Source organism: Cucurbita maxima, unplaced genomic scaffold (genome assembly GCF_002738345.1).
Source record: "Cucurbita maxima cultivar Rimu unplaced genomic scaffold, Cmax_1.0 Cma_Scf00004, whole genome shotgun sequence".
Taxonomy (NCBI): Eukaryota; Viridiplantae; Streptophyta; class Magnoliopsida; order Cucurbitales; family Cucurbitaceae; genus Cucurbita; species Cucurbita maxima.
In genome coordinates this window covers 1,418,467-1,439,066 of record NW_019272020.1, presented here as the reverse complement: position 1 = coordinate 1,439,066, position 20,600 = coordinate 1,418,467, and the positions used below count along the sequence as shown (strand labels likewise).

The 20,600-nt window shown below is 36.1% G+C and overlaps 3 protein-coding genes across 5 annotated transcripts; 2 read left to right on the top strand and 1 right to left on the bottom strand.

Moving 5' to 3' along the window:
* Nucleotides 1-936: 936 nt before the first annotated feature.
* On the top strand, nucleotides 937-4,491 carry LOC111478799 (type-1 glutamine synthetase 1-like). Of its 2 annotated transcripts, none has more exons than XM_023123270.1 (10): nucleotides 937-1,151; nucleotides 1,252-1,424; nucleotides 2,049-2,169; nucleotides 2,253-2,305; nucleotides 2,397-2,526; nucleotides 2,781-2,926; nucleotides 3,013-3,201; nucleotides 3,737-3,969; nucleotides 4,043-4,185; nucleotides 4,281-4,491. In XM_023123270.1, exons 1-10 carry the CDS (start codon nucleotides 1,029-1,031, stop codon nucleotides 4,440-4,442), a joined length of 1,473 nt encoding a protein of 490 aa, XP_022979038.1. In that variant the 5' UTR covers nucleotides 937-1,028; the 3' UTR covers nucleotides 4,443-4,491. The 2 variants fall into 2 exon arrangements, with proteins under 2 accessions (XP_022979038.1, XP_022979039.1); XM_023123271.1 differs by having other exon boundaries at nucleotides 939-1,151; nucleotides 4,331-4,484.
* Nucleotides 4,492-5,303: 812 nt separating this feature from the next.
* LOC111478775 (protein fluG-like) lies at nucleotides 5,304-12,087 on the top strand. Of its 2 annotated transcripts, XM_023123224.1 has the most exons (19): nucleotides 5,304-5,705; nucleotides 6,039-6,290; nucleotides 6,368-6,435; nucleotides 6,523-6,638; nucleotides 6,716-6,821; nucleotides 7,359-7,515; nucleotides 7,605-7,700; nucleotides 7,891-7,939; nucleotides 8,073-8,341; nucleotides 8,506-8,678; nucleotides 8,958-9,078; nucleotides 9,153-9,205; nucleotides 9,293-9,422; nucleotides 9,506-9,651; nucleotides 9,778-9,966; nucleotides 10,737-10,969; nucleotides 11,048-11,190; nucleotides 11,630-11,738; nucleotides 11,895-12,087. In XM_023123224.1, exons 1-18 carry the CDS (start codon nucleotides 5,541-5,543, stop codon nucleotides 11,690-11,692), a joined length of 2,529 nt encoding a protein of 842 aa, XP_022978992.1. In that variant the 5' UTR covers nucleotides 5,304-5,540; the 3' UTR covers nucleotides 11,693-11,738; nucleotides 11,895-12,087. The 2 variants fall into 2 exon arrangements, with proteins under 2 accessions (XP_022978992.1, XP_022978991.1); XM_023123223.1 differs by having other exon boundaries at nucleotides 11,630-12,087.
* Nucleotides 12,088-12,751: 664 nt separating this feature from the next.
* Nucleotides 12,752-20,244, bottom strand: LOC111478774 (WD repeat-containing protein 3-like). The gene is made up of 12 exons (XM_023123222.1): nucleotides 19,794-20,244; nucleotides 19,070-19,285; nucleotides 17,440-18,558; nucleotides 16,681-16,803; nucleotides 15,921-16,102; nucleotides 15,611-15,842; nucleotides 15,263-15,472; nucleotides 15,031-15,159; nucleotides 14,355-14,423; nucleotides 13,959-14,081; nucleotides 13,376-13,426; nucleotides 12,752-13,291 (listed from the first exon to the last, which is right to left on the bottom strand). The coding sequence occupies exons 1-12, from the start codon at nucleotides 20,025-20,027 to the stop codon at nucleotides 13,154-13,156; spliced, it is 2,826 nt and encodes a 941-aa protein (XP_022978990.1). The 5' UTR covers nucleotides 20,028-20,244; the 3' UTR covers nucleotides 12,752-13,153.
* Nucleotides 20,245-20,600: the final 356 nt, after the last annotated feature.

Here is a 20,600-nt window from a genome sequence, read left to right as displayed (position 1 = left end):
ACTAAGAATTCAAATATTTAATTAATTGTAAAAAAAAACATAAAAAAACGGGACATATTTTTTTTAGTTAAAAATAAAGATGCCTTATATTTTAATCTCATCTATATAAAGTACTCAATTCAAGAATTGATTCTATTTATGCCAGGATAAAAAAAGGGAATCGATTCTATTTATTTAAATTATATTTTATAAAAAGGTTAGATCCATTTATTTCAGAAGAAAAAAGAAGAATTGATTCTCTCTCCAAAAAAAGATAATTACTTGCTAAATTAGTTAAAATCGGAATGAAATCTAAATGTTATTCTTTTCATATTATATATATATATTATATATATATATATATGCACACACACAGACAAAGCAATCTATTATTATAAGTTATTTCTAACTATAAAATACCAAAATACATATTAGATAAGCAATAATGAAATATATATCCAAATTATTCATTTCATATAAATAAATAATTACTTGATAACTTTGTATCCGACAAATCGAAACCAATTTTATTTGTATGTTATATTTAATACTAATTATTCATTAAACAAATATCGTATAAGCACTAAGCAAGAGCTATAAAACTATACGTATTTTTCTTAAGAGTCGGTAGGTTGACTCGACAAATATAATTCGAAAAAAAATGTCAAACCGCGAACCAATCTGAATTTTTTTGTTCTGAATTTTGATGGGTCGAATTATATATGAAGTTTAAATATTATTGCTGACTAGAAAAAGTACGAATATAAAATAATTAATGAAAATGTGATGAACACTTTCAACCGGTTGTTATTTGCTGACTGGATTAAAAAGTAAACGGTTCTTAGTTGAAAAGAGGAAAAATAAAGAATCGATTCTGGTTTTTGTTTTTTAATTGAAATAAAAAAGAAAAAAGAAAAAAGAAAAACGGGAATCGTGTCCCCGCCAAATTTAAATTGGAGAGGAAATGTTAAGGGTCTGTCATTCGCGCTACTTCAGAGCTTGGTGGGCGTAGGGAGAAGTGAAAGAGACCGCCGGACGAAGGAAAGAAGATGGATTTCAGTGTTCTGAAGAAAGAGGCGGACGAAGCCGTGCTGGTTGACGCTCATGCCCACAACGATGCCAAGCTTGTCCGGATTATTTGGGTCGATGGTTCGGGACAACATCGATGTCGTGTAAGATTTATTTATTTATTATTACACACTTTTCAAATTTGAATTTAATTTTTATTTAGTATCGAGTTTTTAAATGTTAGATTATGTTATAATTATTCAGGCTGTTCCATTTAAGCGGTTCGATGATGTCGCTAAAAGAGATGGGATTGGGCTGCCTTTTGCCGTTATGGCAGCGAGTTCTTGTAATGATTGCCCAGCTGCTGGGAGTAATCTTAGCAGTGTGGGCGAGATGAGACTGATCCCAGATTTATCAACCAAACGGACGGTTCCTTGGTATGTAGCTTTCAACTCTTCTAGCTACTTTTCCTTCTACCATGTAAAAATTATCTCTGTTCGTTCAAGTAGGGAATTGATTAGTCATACCATGAGAGGAAGGACTCGATAATGACATGTCTTACAATTTACTTGTTTGTACGTGTTGGGTATGCCCAGATTTGTATTTTTACCGACTCAATGTCACTGCTAACCAACTTAATTAGTTTAGTTCATTAAACCCTTGAGAAGTTCAGTTCATTGTGATCAAATTATGCAGATATTTGCATTTTTACAGACCACCTCTAAACTCAATAGGCACATTTTATGTGAGTTGAGTTGAGTTAGGTATGGGAAGCATTTGGTAGTGTAATTGGGATTTTGTACAACGGACTATTTGTCCTTAGAGTCCAATTTTTAAGTCTCTTGGGCCCACGTTCTATTAGGAACCGGCCCTCTACAATGGTATGATGTTGTCTACTTTTGTGGATTTACTTTTGGTTTTCTCAAAAGGCCTCGTATCAATGGAGATACTTTTTCTTAACTTATAAACCGGTAATTTTTCGTTTAATTAGTCAATATGAACTACTCCTAATAATCCAAAAGTAGATCGAAACATACCTATTCCATTGATTTCTTGAACAGGAACAAGCAGGAGGAGATGGTGATGGGCGATATGCAGCTTAGACCTGGTGAAGCCTGGGAGTACTGTCCAAGGGAAGCCTTACGAAGGGTGTCTAGAATCCTGAAAGATGAATTTAACCTGGTAGGGAAGATCGGTCAAGTCTTATGATGAGCAGATGATCTAGAAAATATTTTTACTGTGTTAAATGGCTGTCTTGAATCCAGGTAATGAAAGCAGGGTTTGAAATTGAGTTCTTACTATTAAAAAAGGCAGTTAGGTAAGGATATACTATTCTCTTCTGTTCTCTATGGCCTTAATTCATTTCAAATTGCTAATTTCTATTGCTTTATTTAATTTGAGTTTCGTAGAGATGGGAAGGAAGATTGGGTGCTGTTTGATTCAACGCCCTATTGTTCTGCACTTGCATATGATGCTGCCTCTCCTTTTCTTCATGAAGTAGTAGCTTCTTTGAACTCCTTGAATATTACTGTGGAACAGGTATGTAAAAAAAAAAAAAAAAAAAAAAAAGTAAATAGGTGCGAGTTCGCACATCGGTTGGAGAGGAGAACGAAACATTCTTTACTAAGAATGCAGAAACTTCTCCATAACAAATGCATTTTAAAATTGTGAGGTTGACGACGATACGTAACTGGTCAAAGCGGACAATATCTGTCCGCGGTGGATCATATAAGATGAAGCGGTAGAGCTTCAAGCTAATGCATATTGATAGGGATTTTTGTTGTGTCTTGTAGCTGCATTCAGAGTCTGGGAAAGGTCAATTTGAGATTGTTTTAGGGTATACTGTTTGTCTCAATGCAGCTGACAACTTAATTTACACGCAAGAAGTGATCAAGGCTACTGCAAGGAAGCATGGATTGTTGGCAACATTTTTGCCCAAGTATGCAATGTTCTAAAATATGACGCAACCTTAAGCTCAATAATGTTCTAAAATAAATAACATCATGGTTTCTCATCATTGCTTAGGTATGCAATGGATGACGTTGGTTCTGGCTCCCACGTGCATGTGAGCTTATGGCAGAATGATAAAAATGTTTTCATGGCGGTTGAAGGGTCTTCTCAACATGGAATGTCAGCCGTCGGGGAAGAGTTCATGGCAGGCGTTTTACATCATATTCCAGCAATTTTGGCATTTATCTGTCCAATCCCCAATAGGTGAACACCACCGCTTCATATTCCTTGTGGAAAAATTGTAAGATCCCATATTGGTTGGAAAACGAAACGAAACATTCTTCATAAATGTATAGAAACCTCTCCTTAGTAGACACGTTTTAAAATCTTGAAGGAAAAGCCTAAAGAAGATAATATCAGATAGCGGTGGGTTTGGGCTGTTACAAATGGTATCAAAGCCAGACATGCCACCGAGAATGCTGGCTCCAAGGGAGTGGATTGTGAGATCCCATATCAATTGGAGAGGGAAACGAATCATAGTGTGTGAAAATCTCTCCTTTAAACGCGTTTTAAAACTTTAAGAGAAAGTCTTTGAAAGAAAAGTCGAAAGAGGACCATAGTTACACAAATCCACCTACTTTTTGCAGTCTAATCATGTTGGTGACTTAGATATTAAAACAATTATATGACATAGTGTCCATGTTGTATCATATCTGTATCCGTGGTTGTGCTGCACAGTTTGAAAGGTAATGAAGTGGGTTGACTTCTGACACGTCCCTGCCAACTTGTTTGCCTGTAGTTATGCTCGTATACAACCCAATACATGGAGTGGAGCTTATCAATGTTGGGGAAGGGATAACAGAGAAGCTCCAATTAGAACTGCTTGTCCTCCTGGAATTCGTGCTGGTTCAGTCAGTAACTTTGAGATCAAATCATTTGACGGTTGCGCAAACCCATACTTGGGTCTAGCCGCTATCCTTTCTGGTGGACTAGATGGCCTTCGGCACCATCTTCAGTTGCCTGAACCCATTGGTAAGTTTCCTGTTTCCAATAGGTTATTATGTTATTGGTATGTACCTCATAACTTGAACCATATAATAAACAGCCTTTAATCCTGATGAGAATGCTTCAAAGCTCAAAAGGTTGCCCCAATCGCTTGCTGAATCTGTAGAGGCTCTGGAAAAGAACAATACCTTGACAGAGCTTATAGGCGAAAAGTTGGTGGTTGCCATAAAGGCAGTTCGCAAGGTATGTAAGCAATTTGGATGTGTTTTGCTTCTTTTGATCAGTTCTACATGTTCTAAGCCTTGAATAAAATCATAGCCAAATGGTTTATCCTATAGAAAACTGCTTATGGAATTAGAAATGGTGGCATACATTGTGTCATTTGCAGGCAGAGGTGGAATACCACTCAAAGCATCAGGAGGCATACAAGCAACTTATACACAACTATTAAGGACCGACTCACAAACACCTTAAAGATTTATAATTCTCATATTTTATGAACACTTTTCTAAGGCTTTGTAATAAGAATCTCATTATAGTATCAACTTCCGCTCAATAAATTCTCGTGATTTTACTTCTAAAATTTCTAAAATGTCTAATACCAATACTTATAAATTCGAAACTATTCTCCTTAATAATACTTAACATATTTGAAAAGAATGAATAAGTTACATAAAAGAATTAGTTTAGTTGCGAATTTTGGCAACTATTTTGGACTCATTTTTCTTATTAAATAACCCTCATTAAATAATGAGGTATTATTTAGTGATTAGTTTAATCAATTTTTTTTAATAATAATAAAATGTTAACATGTGAAACATCTTTTTATTTATTTTTAAATATTGAATCCAGATTTGCATATCAATTTTAATATTATTTTAAAAAATAGATATTGGAAAAATGAAATTGAATAAAATTAAAATAAATATATGTATATATTATTGTAGTGCAAACATATATTAATGTTTTTTCCCCAATTATTTGTAATTAAGTGCTTTACATATATTTAGTTCACGTGCATTTCAAGTCTGTTTTTTTAATTATAGAATAACGTACCATTCTTGTACAATTATTATTATTTTGTTTATTTTTAGTAATTTATAATTTCTAAAAATTAATAATTCAAATATTTAAATTCTCCCAATTTCCTTATCCTAAAAAATTGGAAAGATTCATTTTCTTTTTAAAGAGGAAAGTGAACAAAAAAACAAAAATTATTTCACGTGTTCACGTGGATATGATAACTAAAACGTAATAAATAGTTAAATTAACACTAAAAAACGTTCTTATATTATTTTATTAGGATTAATTTTTTACCCATAAAAAAAAAAAAAAAAATTGAGACCGTTTTTTAAATTATAGATTCTAAAGAAAAAATTATTTTCTTTTAATAAGTACGAGAATTTAATCGGTTAATATTCTCTGATTCAACGACAAGATTCAACCCGGCAATGAACGACAAGATCCGTTGATGACTCCACCGTTCGCGGTTCGAAGCACTCACTGGTGATTCACTTCGGGATTTTGTAGATAGAAAAAGAGTTCGTTGGCAAACGTTAAGTCGTTGACCGACAAGGTGAAGAGTTCCGACTCTGGGAATGATGGATTTCACTGTTCTGAAGAAAGCAGTCGATGAAGCCGTGCTGGTTGACGCTCACGCCCACAATCTGGTAGCCGCCGATTCCACTGTCCCTTTCATCAGATGTTTCTCCGAAGCTCACGGCGACGCATCGGCTTTTGCTCCTCATTCCCTCTCCTTCAAGGTATCTGTTATCCACCGCCTCAACTTTTTTTTTTACTGCCACGTTCTCCTTTGCCGCTTCACTGAACTGAGATTCGAGCCTGATTGAAACACGGACCGATTTGTTTCATGTTATTGCTTATGAAGTAAAAGGAGCTACCATGATTATAGTTATTGGAAGATGAAAGTCTCACATCCACTAATTTAGGGAATGACCATTGGTATGAGAGCTTTTGAGAAAGCCTAAAGCAAAGCCACGAGAGCTTATGCTCAAAGTAGACAACGTCGTATTAATGTGAAGATGATATTGATTGAGATCTTTATTTCTGATCGTTTTGTGATTTGTATAATACAGAGGAGTTTGAGGGATATCGTTGAACTTTATGATTGTAAACCATCCTTGCTTGGGGTCGAGGATTACCGCAAATCCTCGGGATTAGATTCAATTTGTTCAACATGTTTCAAGGCTGCAAGAATATCTGCGATACTTATTGATGATGGATTGGAGTTGGACAAAAAGCATAACATAGATTGGCACAAAAAATTTGTTCCCAATGTTGGTAGAATATTGAGAATCGAACGTTTAGCAGAGAATATTCTTGATGAAGTAAGATGTATCTGATTTCTCGTTTTGAATATGCTTTGAACTTTATTTTTCCCTTATTGATTTATGGTTTTAAATAGGAGTTTCAAGGTGAATCTTCATGGACGCTGGATGCATTCACAGAAACATTTATTCAGAAGTTGAAATCATATCCTTTGTTTGTTTTATGATTTTATATGTTACCATTGGTGTACAATGCTCTCCTCTCTTGTGTATTTCTTATAAGCTGTAGTACATTGGCTCATGACATATATGGACTGAAAAGTATAGCGGTGTATCGTAGTGGTCTACGAATCAATGTGAATGTCTCGAGGAAAGATGCGGAGGATGGTCTCGTTGATGTTTTACAAGGTTAATAAAATTTAAAGAAGGTTTTGTCTGAATTCTCTATTTCTCTGAATAATATACTAATGAATGCATGATTCCAGGTGGAAAACCTGTTCGAATAGTGAACAAAAGCCTCATCGACTATATGTTCGTTCGTAGTTTGGAAGTTGCTCAACAGTTCAACCTGCCAATGCAGATACATACTGGGTAAGATAAATTACCAGCATTTGTTTGATCTACATTGTGCTATGACTTAAACGGAAAGCTTATAAGCTATGATATCAATATTGGAGGCCGTTTGTTTGATCCTACGCTTAGGCTTGGAGATTGCTCTTTCCTAAGGGCTTTAGGCTGTTTTGGGTTTGTTTGTATTGATACATATCTCTGTTTATTTTTGACAAGAAGCATAAACTCTTCATTGATATTTGAAAAGTTACTTTGAAACCAAAATTTTAAACAGATACTAAGAGAAGCACTAGATATCAAACTTGCTACGAAGCAACGCAAAGGTCTTGATTGAATAAATTTAAAAAGTTTTGGTAAGATCGTGTCAAGAAGCCACACGAAGCTTGATTTGTTCGAAGCTTGCTTGTTCCTTTCATACCATATACCCAATGGCCCAAATAAATATATTCTCCAGCCTTAAAACATAAGGGTTAACAGCAAGGAATTAATACCCAATCATAGTACTTTATTCTCAGTCAGACGTCGCTTATAATTATGTTCGTGATTTTGTACCTATAGATTTGGAGACAAAGATCTAGATTTGCAGCTGGCCAATCCCCTTCATCTTCGGTCTGTTCTGGAGGATAAGAGATTTTCCAAGTGTTGCTTAGTTTTGTTACATGCATCCTACCCGTTCTCAAAGGAAGCGTCATTTCTCGCTTCCGTTTATCCCCAGGTTAAAATATTCATCATTCAATCCATTATGTTTTTAATCTTGATTAAGCAGTAGCTTTTCTTCTTAATTTTATGCTTTTAATCTCTCAGGTCTACCTTGACTTTGGATTGACAATTCCTAAGCTTAGTGTTCATGGGATGATATCTGCACTCAAAGAACTGTTAGAGCTTGCTCCAATTAAAAAGGTGAAGGGAGTGCTGTGCTAACTGTTAAGATTTTTAATAAGCTGTTTCCTGAAACATGTTTTATGTAAAGCAACTTTCTTGGATAAATATGGAAGCTATAGTGTACGGTATGCCTTTTATTTATCATTTTTGTATGCTCGAGTTTATGAGTTCGTGCTGTTTGGCTAATAGTTCGGCAACCAAATTGCAGGTGATGTTCAGCACGGATGGATCTGCCTTTCCTGAAACCTTCTATTTAGGTGCGTAAAATATGAATATGTATATGTATTAAAGGTATCTCAAAAAAAGTAAATAATATTTGGCTGCTGAATACTTCCTTTCTCTGCACTTATTATTAGTTCACATTTCGAACGGATTTTCCTTGTTTTGTAGGAGCAAAGAAATCAAGGGACGTCGTCTTATCTGTTCTACAGGATGCTTGTATTGATGGTGATCTCTCAATTTCTGAGGCTGTTGAAGCTGTGAATGATATGTTTTCACAAAATGCCATGAAATTGTACAAGATTAACCTGATGACAGAGAGTTCCATGCCAAATAATTCAACATTTTCTATTCCTTTGATGAAGACCAACGTCGTGCAAGAAGATGCCAAGCTTGTTCGAATTATTTGGGTGGATGCTTCAGGACAACGGAGATGCCGTGTGAGATTTCTTTCCATATATGTGTGCGTGCGTGTTATTTCTTGACATATTCGACCTCAAAGTACATTTTTTTCTAAGCTTTTTGGGGAACACAGAAGTTAATAATAGGAGGCCCATTGTTTTACTCATTTTGGTTTATGTGATTTATGTTCTAATCACTCCAGGCTGTTCCCTTTAAGCGGTTCAATGACGTCGTTACAAAGAATGGGGTTGGGTTAGCTTGTGCCGCTATGGCAATGTGCTCTTATGCTGATTGTCCAGCTGATGGGAGTAATCTTACTGGTGTGGGTGAGATCAGACTGCTACCAGATTTATCAACCAAATGGACAGTTCCTTGGTATGAAGCTTGCTGAATGTTTTCGTTATCGTTTTTTTTGTGTCACGATTTTATCGTTCAATTCTTCTACCTATATATATATATATATATATATATATATATATACACACACACACTAACCTTTTGGGCATACTGACTACATGTGGCTGCTAAGCTACTAATTAGAGTCTAGTTCATAGCATGTTTATCCGATAATATGTAAAGAGCAAGAACACAACCAATACGCTTTTTAATTGATATCACTTCTGGTTCAACCTTTTCCATTGATTTCTTCAACAGGAACAAGCAGGAGGAGATGGTTTTGGGTGACATGTATCTTAGACCCGGTGAAGCCTGGGAATACTGTCCAAGGGAAGCCTTGCGTAGGGTCTGTAGAATTCTGAAAGACGAATTCGACCTGGTACGAAAGATTGTTCAAGACGTTTGAATTGATGATCTAGAAAATATTTACTCTGTTAAATGTGTTATGTCCAGGTAATGAACGCAGGCTTCGAAACCGAGTTTTTCCTATTGAAAAAGGCAGTTAGGTAGGGATATACAATTCTATATGGCCTTAACTTTTTGAATTTTGCAATTTTCCAATTGCCATTTCTCTATTTGATTGACTTTTGTAGAGATGGAAAAGAAGATTGGGTGCCATTTGATTCAGCACCGTATTGTTCGTCATCGTCGTTTGATGCTGCCTCTCCTTTTCTTCATGATGTAGTTGCTTCCTTGAACTCGTTGAATATTACTGTGGAACAGGTATGAAAAAAATGTCCCATTCTAGCAGTTACATTTCTGGATTAGCAGCATCATTAAAAGAAAAATTAATGATAATCTTGTAGGTGCATGCAGAAGCTGGGAAAGGTCAATTTGAGTTTGCTTTGGGGCATACTGTTTGTCTCAATGCCGCTGACAACTTAGTTTACACGCGTGAAGTGATTAGGGCTACTGCCAGGAAGCATGGACTGTTAGCAACATTTATGCCCAAGTATGTTTTAGGATTCAATCGAGTAAATTAGCAGTTGAGTAGAATGAGACCAACAATTTTGTACAGGTTCAACGAGTTTATGCTAATGTTTGGGAGGTAATACCATGACTTCTTATCATTGATTAGGTACGCACTGGATGACATTGGTTCTGGCTCCCACGTGCATGTCAGCTTGTGGAAGAATGGTGAAAATGTTTTCATGGCGTCTGATGGTTCTTCTGAACATGGAATTTCAGCTATTGGGGAAAAGTTCATGGCTGGGGTTTTACATCATATTTCAGCAATTTTGGCATTTACAGCTCCAGTTCCGAACAGGTGAATACCCTGTTCTTGGGTGTGCAATTTATTGGCCGGTTGATTATTTACATTTTTTTTTCAAAGTATCTGTTCCCTTCTCTCCCAATCATGCATAGTTTCGGGTAGAAAACTGATATCTTGTAACGGCCCAATCTCTCCGCTAGCAAGATATTGTTCTTTTTGGACTTTTCTTATCGGGCTTCCCTTCAAGATTTTTAAAAAGCATCAGGAATATTGTCCTCTTTGGGTTTTCCCCTTGTGACTTCCCCTTGAGATTTTTAAAACACAGAGACGTTTCCATACCGTTATAAAGAATGCTTCGTTCTTCTCCCAAACACCAATGTGGGATATCACAATCCACTCCCTTCGGGGCCAGCATCCTCGCTGGCACTCGTTACCTTCTCCAATCGATGTGGGACCCCCCCAATCCACCCCCTTTGGGGCAAACCTCCTTGCTGACACACAGCCTCATGTCCACTCCCCTTTGGGGCTCAGGCTCCTCACTAGAACATCACCCGGTGCCTGACTATGATACCATTTGTAACGGTCCAAGTTCACCGCTAGCAAATATTGTCTTCTTTGAGCTTTCCCTTTCGAGCTTCCCCTCAAGGTTTTTAAAACGTGTTTGCTAGGGAGAATAACTTATCACCCTTGTAAAGAATGATTCGTTATTCTTCCCAACCGACCGACGTGGGATATCACATATTTGAATTCTAATGAATCAAATTATCAAATAACATAATCGTTGCTTCTCATTTGAGGTAATGTGGCAACCTGTTTGCTTGTAGTTATGATCGTATACAACCCAATACATGGAGTGGCGCCTATCAATGTTGGGGAAAAGAAAACAGAGAATCTCCACTTAGAACTGCTTGTCCACCTGGGATTTCGGATGGTTTAGTGAGTAACTTCGAGATCAAAGCGTTTGATGGTTGTGCAAATCCGCACTTGGGTGTAGCCGCTATCGTTTCTGCTGGAATAGATGGCCTTCGGAACAATCTTCAGTTGCCTGAACCAGTTGGTAAGTGCACTGTGCAAATCCTCCCTCGAGAAGTTCTATGTTGTACTCTAATAACAACCTGCGTCCTATGGTAAACAGATACAAATCCTGATAGCCTGAGTTCAAAGCTCCAAAGGTTGCCCCAATCGCTTTCTGAATCTTTGGAGGCTCTGGAAAAGAACAATATCTTGACAGATTTTATAGGCGAAAAGTTGGTGGTTGCCATAAAAGCAATTCGCAAGGTATGTATGCAATTTGACTTTCACCGCTTATCTCGTGGTATTGTTATGATTCTTGTGATCAGTTCTGCGTGTTGTAGGCCTTAAATATAATCATAACCAAATATTTTATCCTATATGCTTCCATGCCCTTGCTGTTCAAGTTCACTGTTGAATGTTTAGGATGTTTCATTTGTCGGCAAAGTTAAGCAGAAGTGTCCTTAGGCAGTAATTACGGAGCTGTTTTAGATAGGCCGGTGATGTAATTATTCACTTTGTTAAATAAGAATAAATTTCAGTCGATAGATAACAGTCCAATGGCCGGTTGAATTGGTTAAGTGTTTAAAATACATTTTCTATCACTTAAAACACATTTTAAACATTTAGAAATTCGATCCAAATAGATCTCAAGAAAGGGTTTTCTCATCACAAATTATAATCCATAAAACAATTACCATTGCAGGCAGAAGTGGAGTACTACTCAAAGCATCAGGATGCGTACAAGGAACTTATACATCGCTATTAAGGACCGACTCACGCCAACACCTTTCAGATTTACAATCTTGGTGTTATACATCAAGATTGTAATCCATCAAATAGATCTCAAGAAAGGGTTCTCTCATCACAAATTATAATCCATAAAACAATTATCATTGCAGGCACAAATTATAATCCATCAAATCTTGGTGCTATGGATTACAACCTTTGAGATTTACAATCTTGGTGTTAATGATATCTTTCTGAAGATTTGTGTTACAAGGTCTTGATTGCTTTCCTTCCACTTGTATTACTAAACCGTTTATCTTTCGTCAATAAGGAACATCTCTAGAATGACTGTTGTTGAAATATTATATCACTTAAAAAGTCATTTATCTAAATGTGTGTGCGCATTTGGTGAATAAAGGGGATGAAAGTTCAATATGCTTCCTTCATTATATAAATCTTATTTATTCACTTCAAGTAAAATTTCACTTTAAAATTACAAAAACGATAGAAATCAGGTGCGATTAATGATAAGTAATTGAAACATTTTCATCTCAAAATTGATTTTTAAAAAATAATGAAACACATTTCAATCTCTTCCAATGTCTATGAACATGCATTGTTAAAAGTAATTTCAAAAGATTTAGATAAATCATTTTCTTAAAACCATTTAACTCATAAAAGAATCTATACATTTTAAATAAATAGTTTTATCGATTATTCAATGTTGTCAAACAGAGTAGTAAATTAAATAATAATATTCAAACTTTGCCAATATGGTTGAAATTACATTTTATTCTTTTACCCTATTTTTAAAATAGCTTAAATAAAGTCTTCGAAGTCAAATGAAATAGCTTGAAGTGGTAAACAAACCTGGAAGCCAACAGTGGCTTGTAACGCCATAACATATAGAATTCTGGTGGTGAGAACCACCCAAAACCTGCACGGAAAATCAGTGTTGCAACAGAAACTTTGCTTTAGCAGTTTCTCTAAACCAGAAAAACGAGTCTCGGGCTAACTAAAATCGACTCCCACCGACCAATATGCACTCCTAATTGAGAGAATTTTGGTCGTTCGCTAGCAAATTGTCCAAGTATAAAAGAGCTATGTAAGCACTTCCAATATTCCCTCAATAAATGAAAGTAAAAATAAAATTCCACAACTAACTCACCTACATGTAACTTAAACAGCATTTCTAGGTAAACATAATAACATTATAACAAAATTGCAGAGAATTTCTTGCTCTTATAATAGTAAGATCAAGATTGTGAAGGGATATCTTACAAACTCTCCTCAATGCCTATTTTGTGCTGATTAGGGGTATGCGTACGGCCATTTCAGCCTCCTTGCAGAATTCACCTCTACAATGCTGCTGTCCATCGATCTTGGTGAGCGATCATCTTACAATCTTCCGTATCTTCCTGCAGAACAGCACCCACTCTACACAAAGTGCCGAAGTAACAGGTAGGAGCCAACTTATACCCAAGCAAGTGGGACAGTGGATTTACTTGTTCTTTTTATTTCTCTTTCCTCGTCTTATATCTGTCCTCATCTCCAAACGCTTTGAATTTTGGGAACGAATTTCTTGCAGCTTCAATTTAGCGTCTTGAAATAGTGCGTCAGATCTCATGGCCATTAGTTGCTGAAATGAACAAAAGAAATAAATTATTCAAAATGCCTAATCATGGCAAACAATTGCAGAAGGATATGAAACTGAAACACAAACCTTGAGATGATCCATCGCTGCTAAGTTGAAACCAATGGTGTCTTTGCATTCCTATGACATTAGACATTCATCTTGTCAACGAAGCGCATATTTTTCTAATTCAACAATATCGTGCAAAAACATGCTAAATTGTATGATAATTAAATACTACAGAAACTTGGGGATCATGAGCGTTTCGAGTCCTCTTCTAGTGTTCACTCTTCTAAACTTCCTTTCGTGATTTATTCTCCTCTCACGATTAGCCATTTTAGTAAAATTTATTCTCCTTTCACTCTTCTAAATTTTTCTTGCGGAAAGAATGGTACAAATCACTAGCCATAAGTGAGTATAATAGTTGTCGAGAAGAAGCCCCGACCTCGGAGTAATACTTATGGTCCATTCCTGATTCAAAATTGGGTCTCATATCAAGAATCAAAAAAGTGATCCTTCCTGACAAGATGCCTCTAAAATAGTAATATCGGTAGTGCAGAACCATACTAGAATATTTACATAACGTTACTCTGGAAATGTCAGATGAGACCATAAAAAATGAGAAAATTAGAGGGAAAAAGCATGTATAAAATATTAAAAATCGCAGGAGTACCTTGATTCTAGCGTAAAGAATGTCTCTTAAAATAGTCAACGCAGGTCTTGCAGCAGGGGTAGTAACAAGCTGATTGTGGTGTGTCTGCAACAAAACTGTAGATATCCTGCAAATGAGCTCAACCTGCAGATAACACATAAACAAACACAAGGGGACTTTAAAAAGAATTATGAAGACATTCTTTAAAAAAAACTCATTTTTATGATAAATAAAGTCGATAAACTTCAACCAACAATATTAAATTCCAATCAAATGAAGCAACAAGATAAATGCAATAAGTACAATAAGAATGTGCTATAAGGTCGGACTAACATAACAGTAAGCTATTGTTTGTAAGAAACCAAATCATCAATACATATGAGACTAATCTAACTGTAGCTAGGAGTCTAGGACTACCTTGTCGGGTTTGGAAGTCCAATCTTTCAAGTAAGATAGAAGCTTCAGAGAATCAGAGAATGGTAAAGCCTGCAGAGAAACAAAATGGCAATCCGGCTTTCAGTATTGAATACCCAAATTCGAGATTGAAACTAGAAATTGCAACCTCTCAAAGACAAACAATAAATACAGGCACCAAGAAAATCTCTGGCCCATTCTAGAAAACCTTTCAACATGCAAAAGAAACCCAAAGAAATAAGCAAAAAAATGTGTACTACAAATACTCAGTCAAGCTTAGCAAGAGCGCAAGCTTAAGAGTTTGACATAACTTATAGGCTTGAGTACGAATCTAAATCACCCATGTATTTATAAGATGAGATAACACAGGATATTTCAAGCAAAATAGCAATGCAGTTCTATCAACAAGAACTAGCATTTATCTGCCAAGCCTAGAAATTTGCATGAATGAAACTGAGCCACACTTGATTCATATCGTCCCAATAGAGCATAAGCATAAGAGTTTTGCATAAATTATAGGTTTGTATACGAATATAAATCACCCGCAAATTTATAAGATGAGGTAACACACGATATTTCAAGTCAAATAGCAATGCAGTTCTATCAACAAGAACTAGCATTGATCTGCCAAGCCTAGAAATTTGCGTGAATGAAACTGAACACTTGATTCATATCGTACCAATAATGTCTGCTCTAAATCATTTGTGTGAACATTTGAAAGGGCTCGGAGAACGTAATCAGATGGTGAGAGGCCAAGCATCATAGCATTTGGCTCAAAATGAACAGCTTTCCCATTTCTCTTCTCCTCCTAAGCACAAAACATTAAATCAATTTTTTTTATAATATACAAAACATTAAATCATAAACTTGAATAAAGTAAAAATGATGAAACTTGTTAAAAGTTCACAGACCTCATTTTCAGCCATACGCTTGCTTTCTGCCTCTGCCATGTCCAGAGAATCTATAATTAAGTCTGTAGCCGAAATAGTTTCTTGAGTCTTTTTCCCAGCCAAAGCAACTGCACCCTCCTCTGGAACTTCTTCACTGGGAACAAACCTGTTCTCAAATGCATTGTCAAGGTCAGACTCAAACATTTCTTCCAGCCGCTTTTCTTTCTCTTCCTGAAATGTAAAGAAGAATCTACCGTATTGAGAATTTGTCCATTCTGGTTATTATAAGATTATATTGAACAACATTAATGGAATATCGTTCGTCAATATAATGTCATCTGATACTTTGGAAGAAACAAATGACTGCACCTCTATGAAAAATGGTTCTTCAGTTCGATCCCAACGACGTATGGATCGATCATGAGATCCTGTGACTATGAAATCACCACGGTTGCTGATAGCAAGACACCAAACATCAGCATGATGCCCCTCAAGCGTTAAAAGTAACTCAAATTTGTCAGCATCCCAATACTTTACAAGACGGTCCTTTCCAACACTGAACACATAGTGAGTTTTCTTCACAAACTGAACAGCCATGACACTGAAACAAGAAAATTGCAATCAGTAATCGTTCAGCAACATTTTAAAATATAAAGACATCTTATACTGCATGCATCACCTATCAGAATGAGCAAAAATAGACTTGTGACAATCACCAAAGTCCAAACCCCAAATCTTCAAATTTTTGTCTGCAGAGCCAGTCACTAACAAATCTCCATCTGACGAGACATCCATGCACAGAACAGGTAGCTTGTGACCAAATAAAGTACGGAAAACTTTGAAGGTATCCATAAAGAAGACCTAGAATCAAAAGAATGCAGGCATTCAAAAAACATTATCAACAGACTTGAAGCAATAATATAGAAATACGTTTGGTATTATTTTATAAGAGTGTGATAGAAATACTATTAAAAAAAATGAAGATCCGTTTCAGTGAAAGTGAGGCTATAAGAATTATGACTTGTCTCTTAATACAAATCCAAATACTCAAAAAATTTGGAAAGTGAGATGTTTGACTCAAGCTCTAATAGTGTGTGCTCCTTAGGTACCTACCACAGTACCCCAGCTCGGTCAAGGAAAGCCTTGTTAGGGAAGTCCAGATTACTTAAAAATAAGTGGTACAAAGTCATTAACAATGCCACATGACAAGGGACGACTTGATTTGTATTACTAAAAAGTGAACAAAGGCTAGGGAGAAGAAAATTAAGAGTCACTTCACTCCACTTGAACTCAAACTCTATCAAAAGCAATACTCAAGAAGCTGATACAAACGCACAACAGTAGCTTGTTATGAAACTAGAGATTTTTATATGCTCGTAATCAACCATAATAGCAAAAATAAAAAATGTAAAAATTTAATATGAGAAGGAAAACTACACCTTCACTGTGGAATCCAACAGTGCTGCAGCAATATATTTGGCATCAGGACTAACAGCAGCAACAAGAACATCATCATTCATCTTCATACTCCTCACAAACGTTATAGAAAGGGTTTTAGGCTCCTGTAAATCAGATTACAACATTGGACCATCACAACGTTTGAAAAGGCCCAGATTCTAAAGACTAAAAACCAAAATTAAATTGAATCTATACATACAGTAGAAACAAATTACAAGAAAATTGTGAAAAGACATCAGATTTATAAATGCAAATATGAAACTTCCTAAATGCTTCAAATAGTTCATCCACACAAATAATTAAACCAAATGTCGGAGTTCTACTAAACCCAAATATAAAGCTAAAATGAATTCTTAAAGAAAATAAAAATATCTGCGAAAGGACTATTTCATGAATATTCCATTCAAAAGCATCTACTCTGGAATCCGTAATCTAAAGATTCAGACAGAGACATGGTTCCGAATTGAAAAGTTATTAAATCAATATAAAATGCAAAAGCATGCCGAGCAAAAATTGGATTCTTCATCAACTACAAGCTATATAGAAGGTGACATCTCAGAGTTGTAATTGCGCACTACACTACTTCGGGGACAAGACCCATCTTATTTGAATAAAACAAGTTTTCATTTTATCACAAAAAAAAAAAATAATAATAATAATCCTAATTATAAGAAGTTTCTTAAAGTCAAAAAGGAAAAATATGGAGATCATGATGAGATGAAGAAAGAATGAGAACATACTTGATCCGATTTTTTTTCAATATGATACTCCCAAAACTTAATGTCATGGTCAGCGCTAGCAGTGACAAATCCATTTTCATTTGGTAAACCCACAATTGACCGTATTGCGCCACCATGAGCTTCTACAACTTCGATGCAACTGCCACTTGCAATGTCCAAAATTTCTATAGCCCCACTTTTGTTTCCAACAATTGCATACTTGTTTTGAGGAATTATTAAACCACAAAGCCCGTATCCAGAATCAATAGTACGAAGACAAGAACCAGTACTTGGATTCCAAATTTTTACAGCATTGTGACTAGTGGACATCAAAAGAGAATTATCGGAACTAAGTGTTACACTTCTGACATCCGAACGGTGCCCCAGGAGTTCAATAGAATGTAATTTCGTAACTGCGCTGCTTTCAACTGAATAAAACTCTAATAAATTATTGTTCAAAGATAATGCTAATGTGGACAGCGATTTTTTTGGAATTGGACAGAAAGAAATGGAACAAATTTTCTTGCTAGCCCGAATTGTGTGGAGTAGCTTAAATACGTCAGGAACTGTAATAATGGAGCCACTTCCTTCTTCTCCAGTAGCATGATTTGTCTCGCCATTTTCAATTACATCCGGTTCTCCCTTTCCAGCTTTCTTTTCTTTCTTCCGCTTAATACGACGTTTTGCTTTATGCTTGGCTTCAGTTTCGTCCAAAACATTGAATAACTCAACAGTCTTTCCTGCCACTTGACAGGCCAACAAATTTCCAGACTTGTTAAATCTCACAGTAGCAACTCTATCCTTACTTTGTCGCATAATTTCACCAAACAGTTTTAGAACTTCCCATTTGCTTTGAGTGGATTTATCTCTATCCTTCTCGGAACCATTTGCATTAGATTCATCGACAGACTTACCAGCCACCAAATCATGTTTAGTTGTGAAAAAACGAAGTTCCTGATCAGCAGATCCAGTAACTAAAAACCGCTCATCTGGATCAATGTCCATTGACCAAATTTCACTATGATGCCCACCAACTATTTGCATACAGTGCTGTGTTTCAAGATTCCACACCCTTAAAAACTTGTCTTTGGAAGAACTGACGAGTTTTTTACTTGAATCTAGAAATATTAGATCAGTTACCTGCATAAAGAATAAAGAGAAGGCATTAATGGACAAAAAAATAGCTATGAAAATGACAGGCCTCCTATATGATTTACACATGCAAGAAGGAAGCTATCAACTGGATTGGGCCTTAAAAAGGGGGAAGGAGGGAATCCTTCGACAGGGCAACTATGTAGTTTACATACACTAATCAACTACATTAGACACAACCCAACTTGAACAAGATATGTTCTAGAAGTTGTACAACTGTGCCCTTGAGTTCTATGGAAGAATCTAAATCAACTAAATTGGACCTGAATTGAGTGAAAGGAAGAGGCCAAGTATCTTGAGTTGAGTCGTTTAGAAATTTAAACAAATGTTTTTGGATGAGTTGTATGGCACCTTAAATTTTTTAATAACGTGGGCACAATAAATCAAATGAAAGGTTTAAAATATTTTCCATTTTGTTAGGAGAAAACTCCACTGGATGGAAAAGGGGAAGCAGTGAAAGACTTGAGAATACGGAGATCAAAATGCAATAATTGTGAACCTGATCACGATGGCCACGGAGGCGAAAGAGGCCTGTCTCGCCAACAGCATCCCACAGTATAATATCGTTATCTTTGCTTCCAGATGCAAGCATAGAACCAAGCTTGTTGTACCTAAGGACGGTAACGGCCCCTTTATGTCCATGTAAAGTAGTCTCACAGGTTCCTTTATCAGCATTCCAAATTCTTATACTACCATCAGCATACCCACTCGCGATCTGTAATAATAATAAATAATAATAATATTGAATGGTAATTCAATTTCCCATTATATAAATTCAGGCAGCGGAAAGTGCTAATTTGTTTATAAATGGCACCAAACCTCCAGCCAGTTCTTACTAATTTTAACCTGCGTAGCGAGAATATGCATAACAGTAAACGAATTTCAGGTCCCACGTGTGTTTTCAATTTTTTAATTCGACAAAGCAATCCGTGCTTCCAAATATTCGTGCATACAGAAACTCGAATAATGATGAGGATGAAATCTAATAAAATTAATTAATTATTTTCTTGAAGACATTTTCACTATAACTGACGATGAAACTTTCGACTGAAGAAATCTCCGCGGTCTCGCTAGCGGGAAGAACTTATATATCAACAGTTTTCTGAAATCATTTGAACTATAACAATTCAGAGTATTGACATCATCCTTGACTCCATGTTCAGTAGTAGCAATCTCAAACTCTGGAACTCTAAATAAATTTCTCCATTAGAAAAATGACTTACCAGAAAAGATGGAGCCGAGGCGACGGCCGTAACAGCAAGAGAAGGACCACGAGAGCCCTGAGTAGGTATTAAATTCTTGGTGCAGACACCTTGACGAACATTCCAGACTCCAATCTTTTCAAGAGCTGGAGCTATGAGATGCTTTCCGGAACTATCGTATGTAATATTGGAATCAATGGAGACGATCACTCCGAAAGCCGCCGCAGGCTCGTATCGGAGGTAAGCCTTCACCATGGAGAGGCGTGGAAGACTGAGTGTGGAGCTTACCACGAGAAGCTGCAGAAGAACACGGAAGCAGTCTTACGGCTACGAGAGTGGCGTGCCGGCGTGCGAATGCAGCAGAGCTATAGGAGGGCGAGATGGGGGCGACGGCGCGCGGCTGCAGGGGGGAGAACAAAGAAAAGGGTGGAGGTTTTAGAAAAGGAGGAAGGATTTGGAGGGTTTTACCTTTTAGACGTTTTAATTTTATGCCTACTAAAAATTTATATTTTATATTTAATAAATCAATTTTATTAAATATAGATATGAAAATTAGTAAATTAGACACAAATTTAAAAGGGATTAGTTTATAATTTAACTATTTTTATTTTACATGAAAAGATTAATTGGGTTGATTTATAAGCTCGAATAAATCATTAAATTTTAAAAAAAAAATATTTTTATAAATGTTAAAAAAGAACGTGATTTTAATTATTCCCCATCCGCCTCGATTAAATCATCCAACCCAGCAAATAAGAAATAACAGTAGTAAATGGGCCTGAGTCCACTTTAACGGTTCTGTAGGCCGGAGCCCATTTCAGCAGTTTT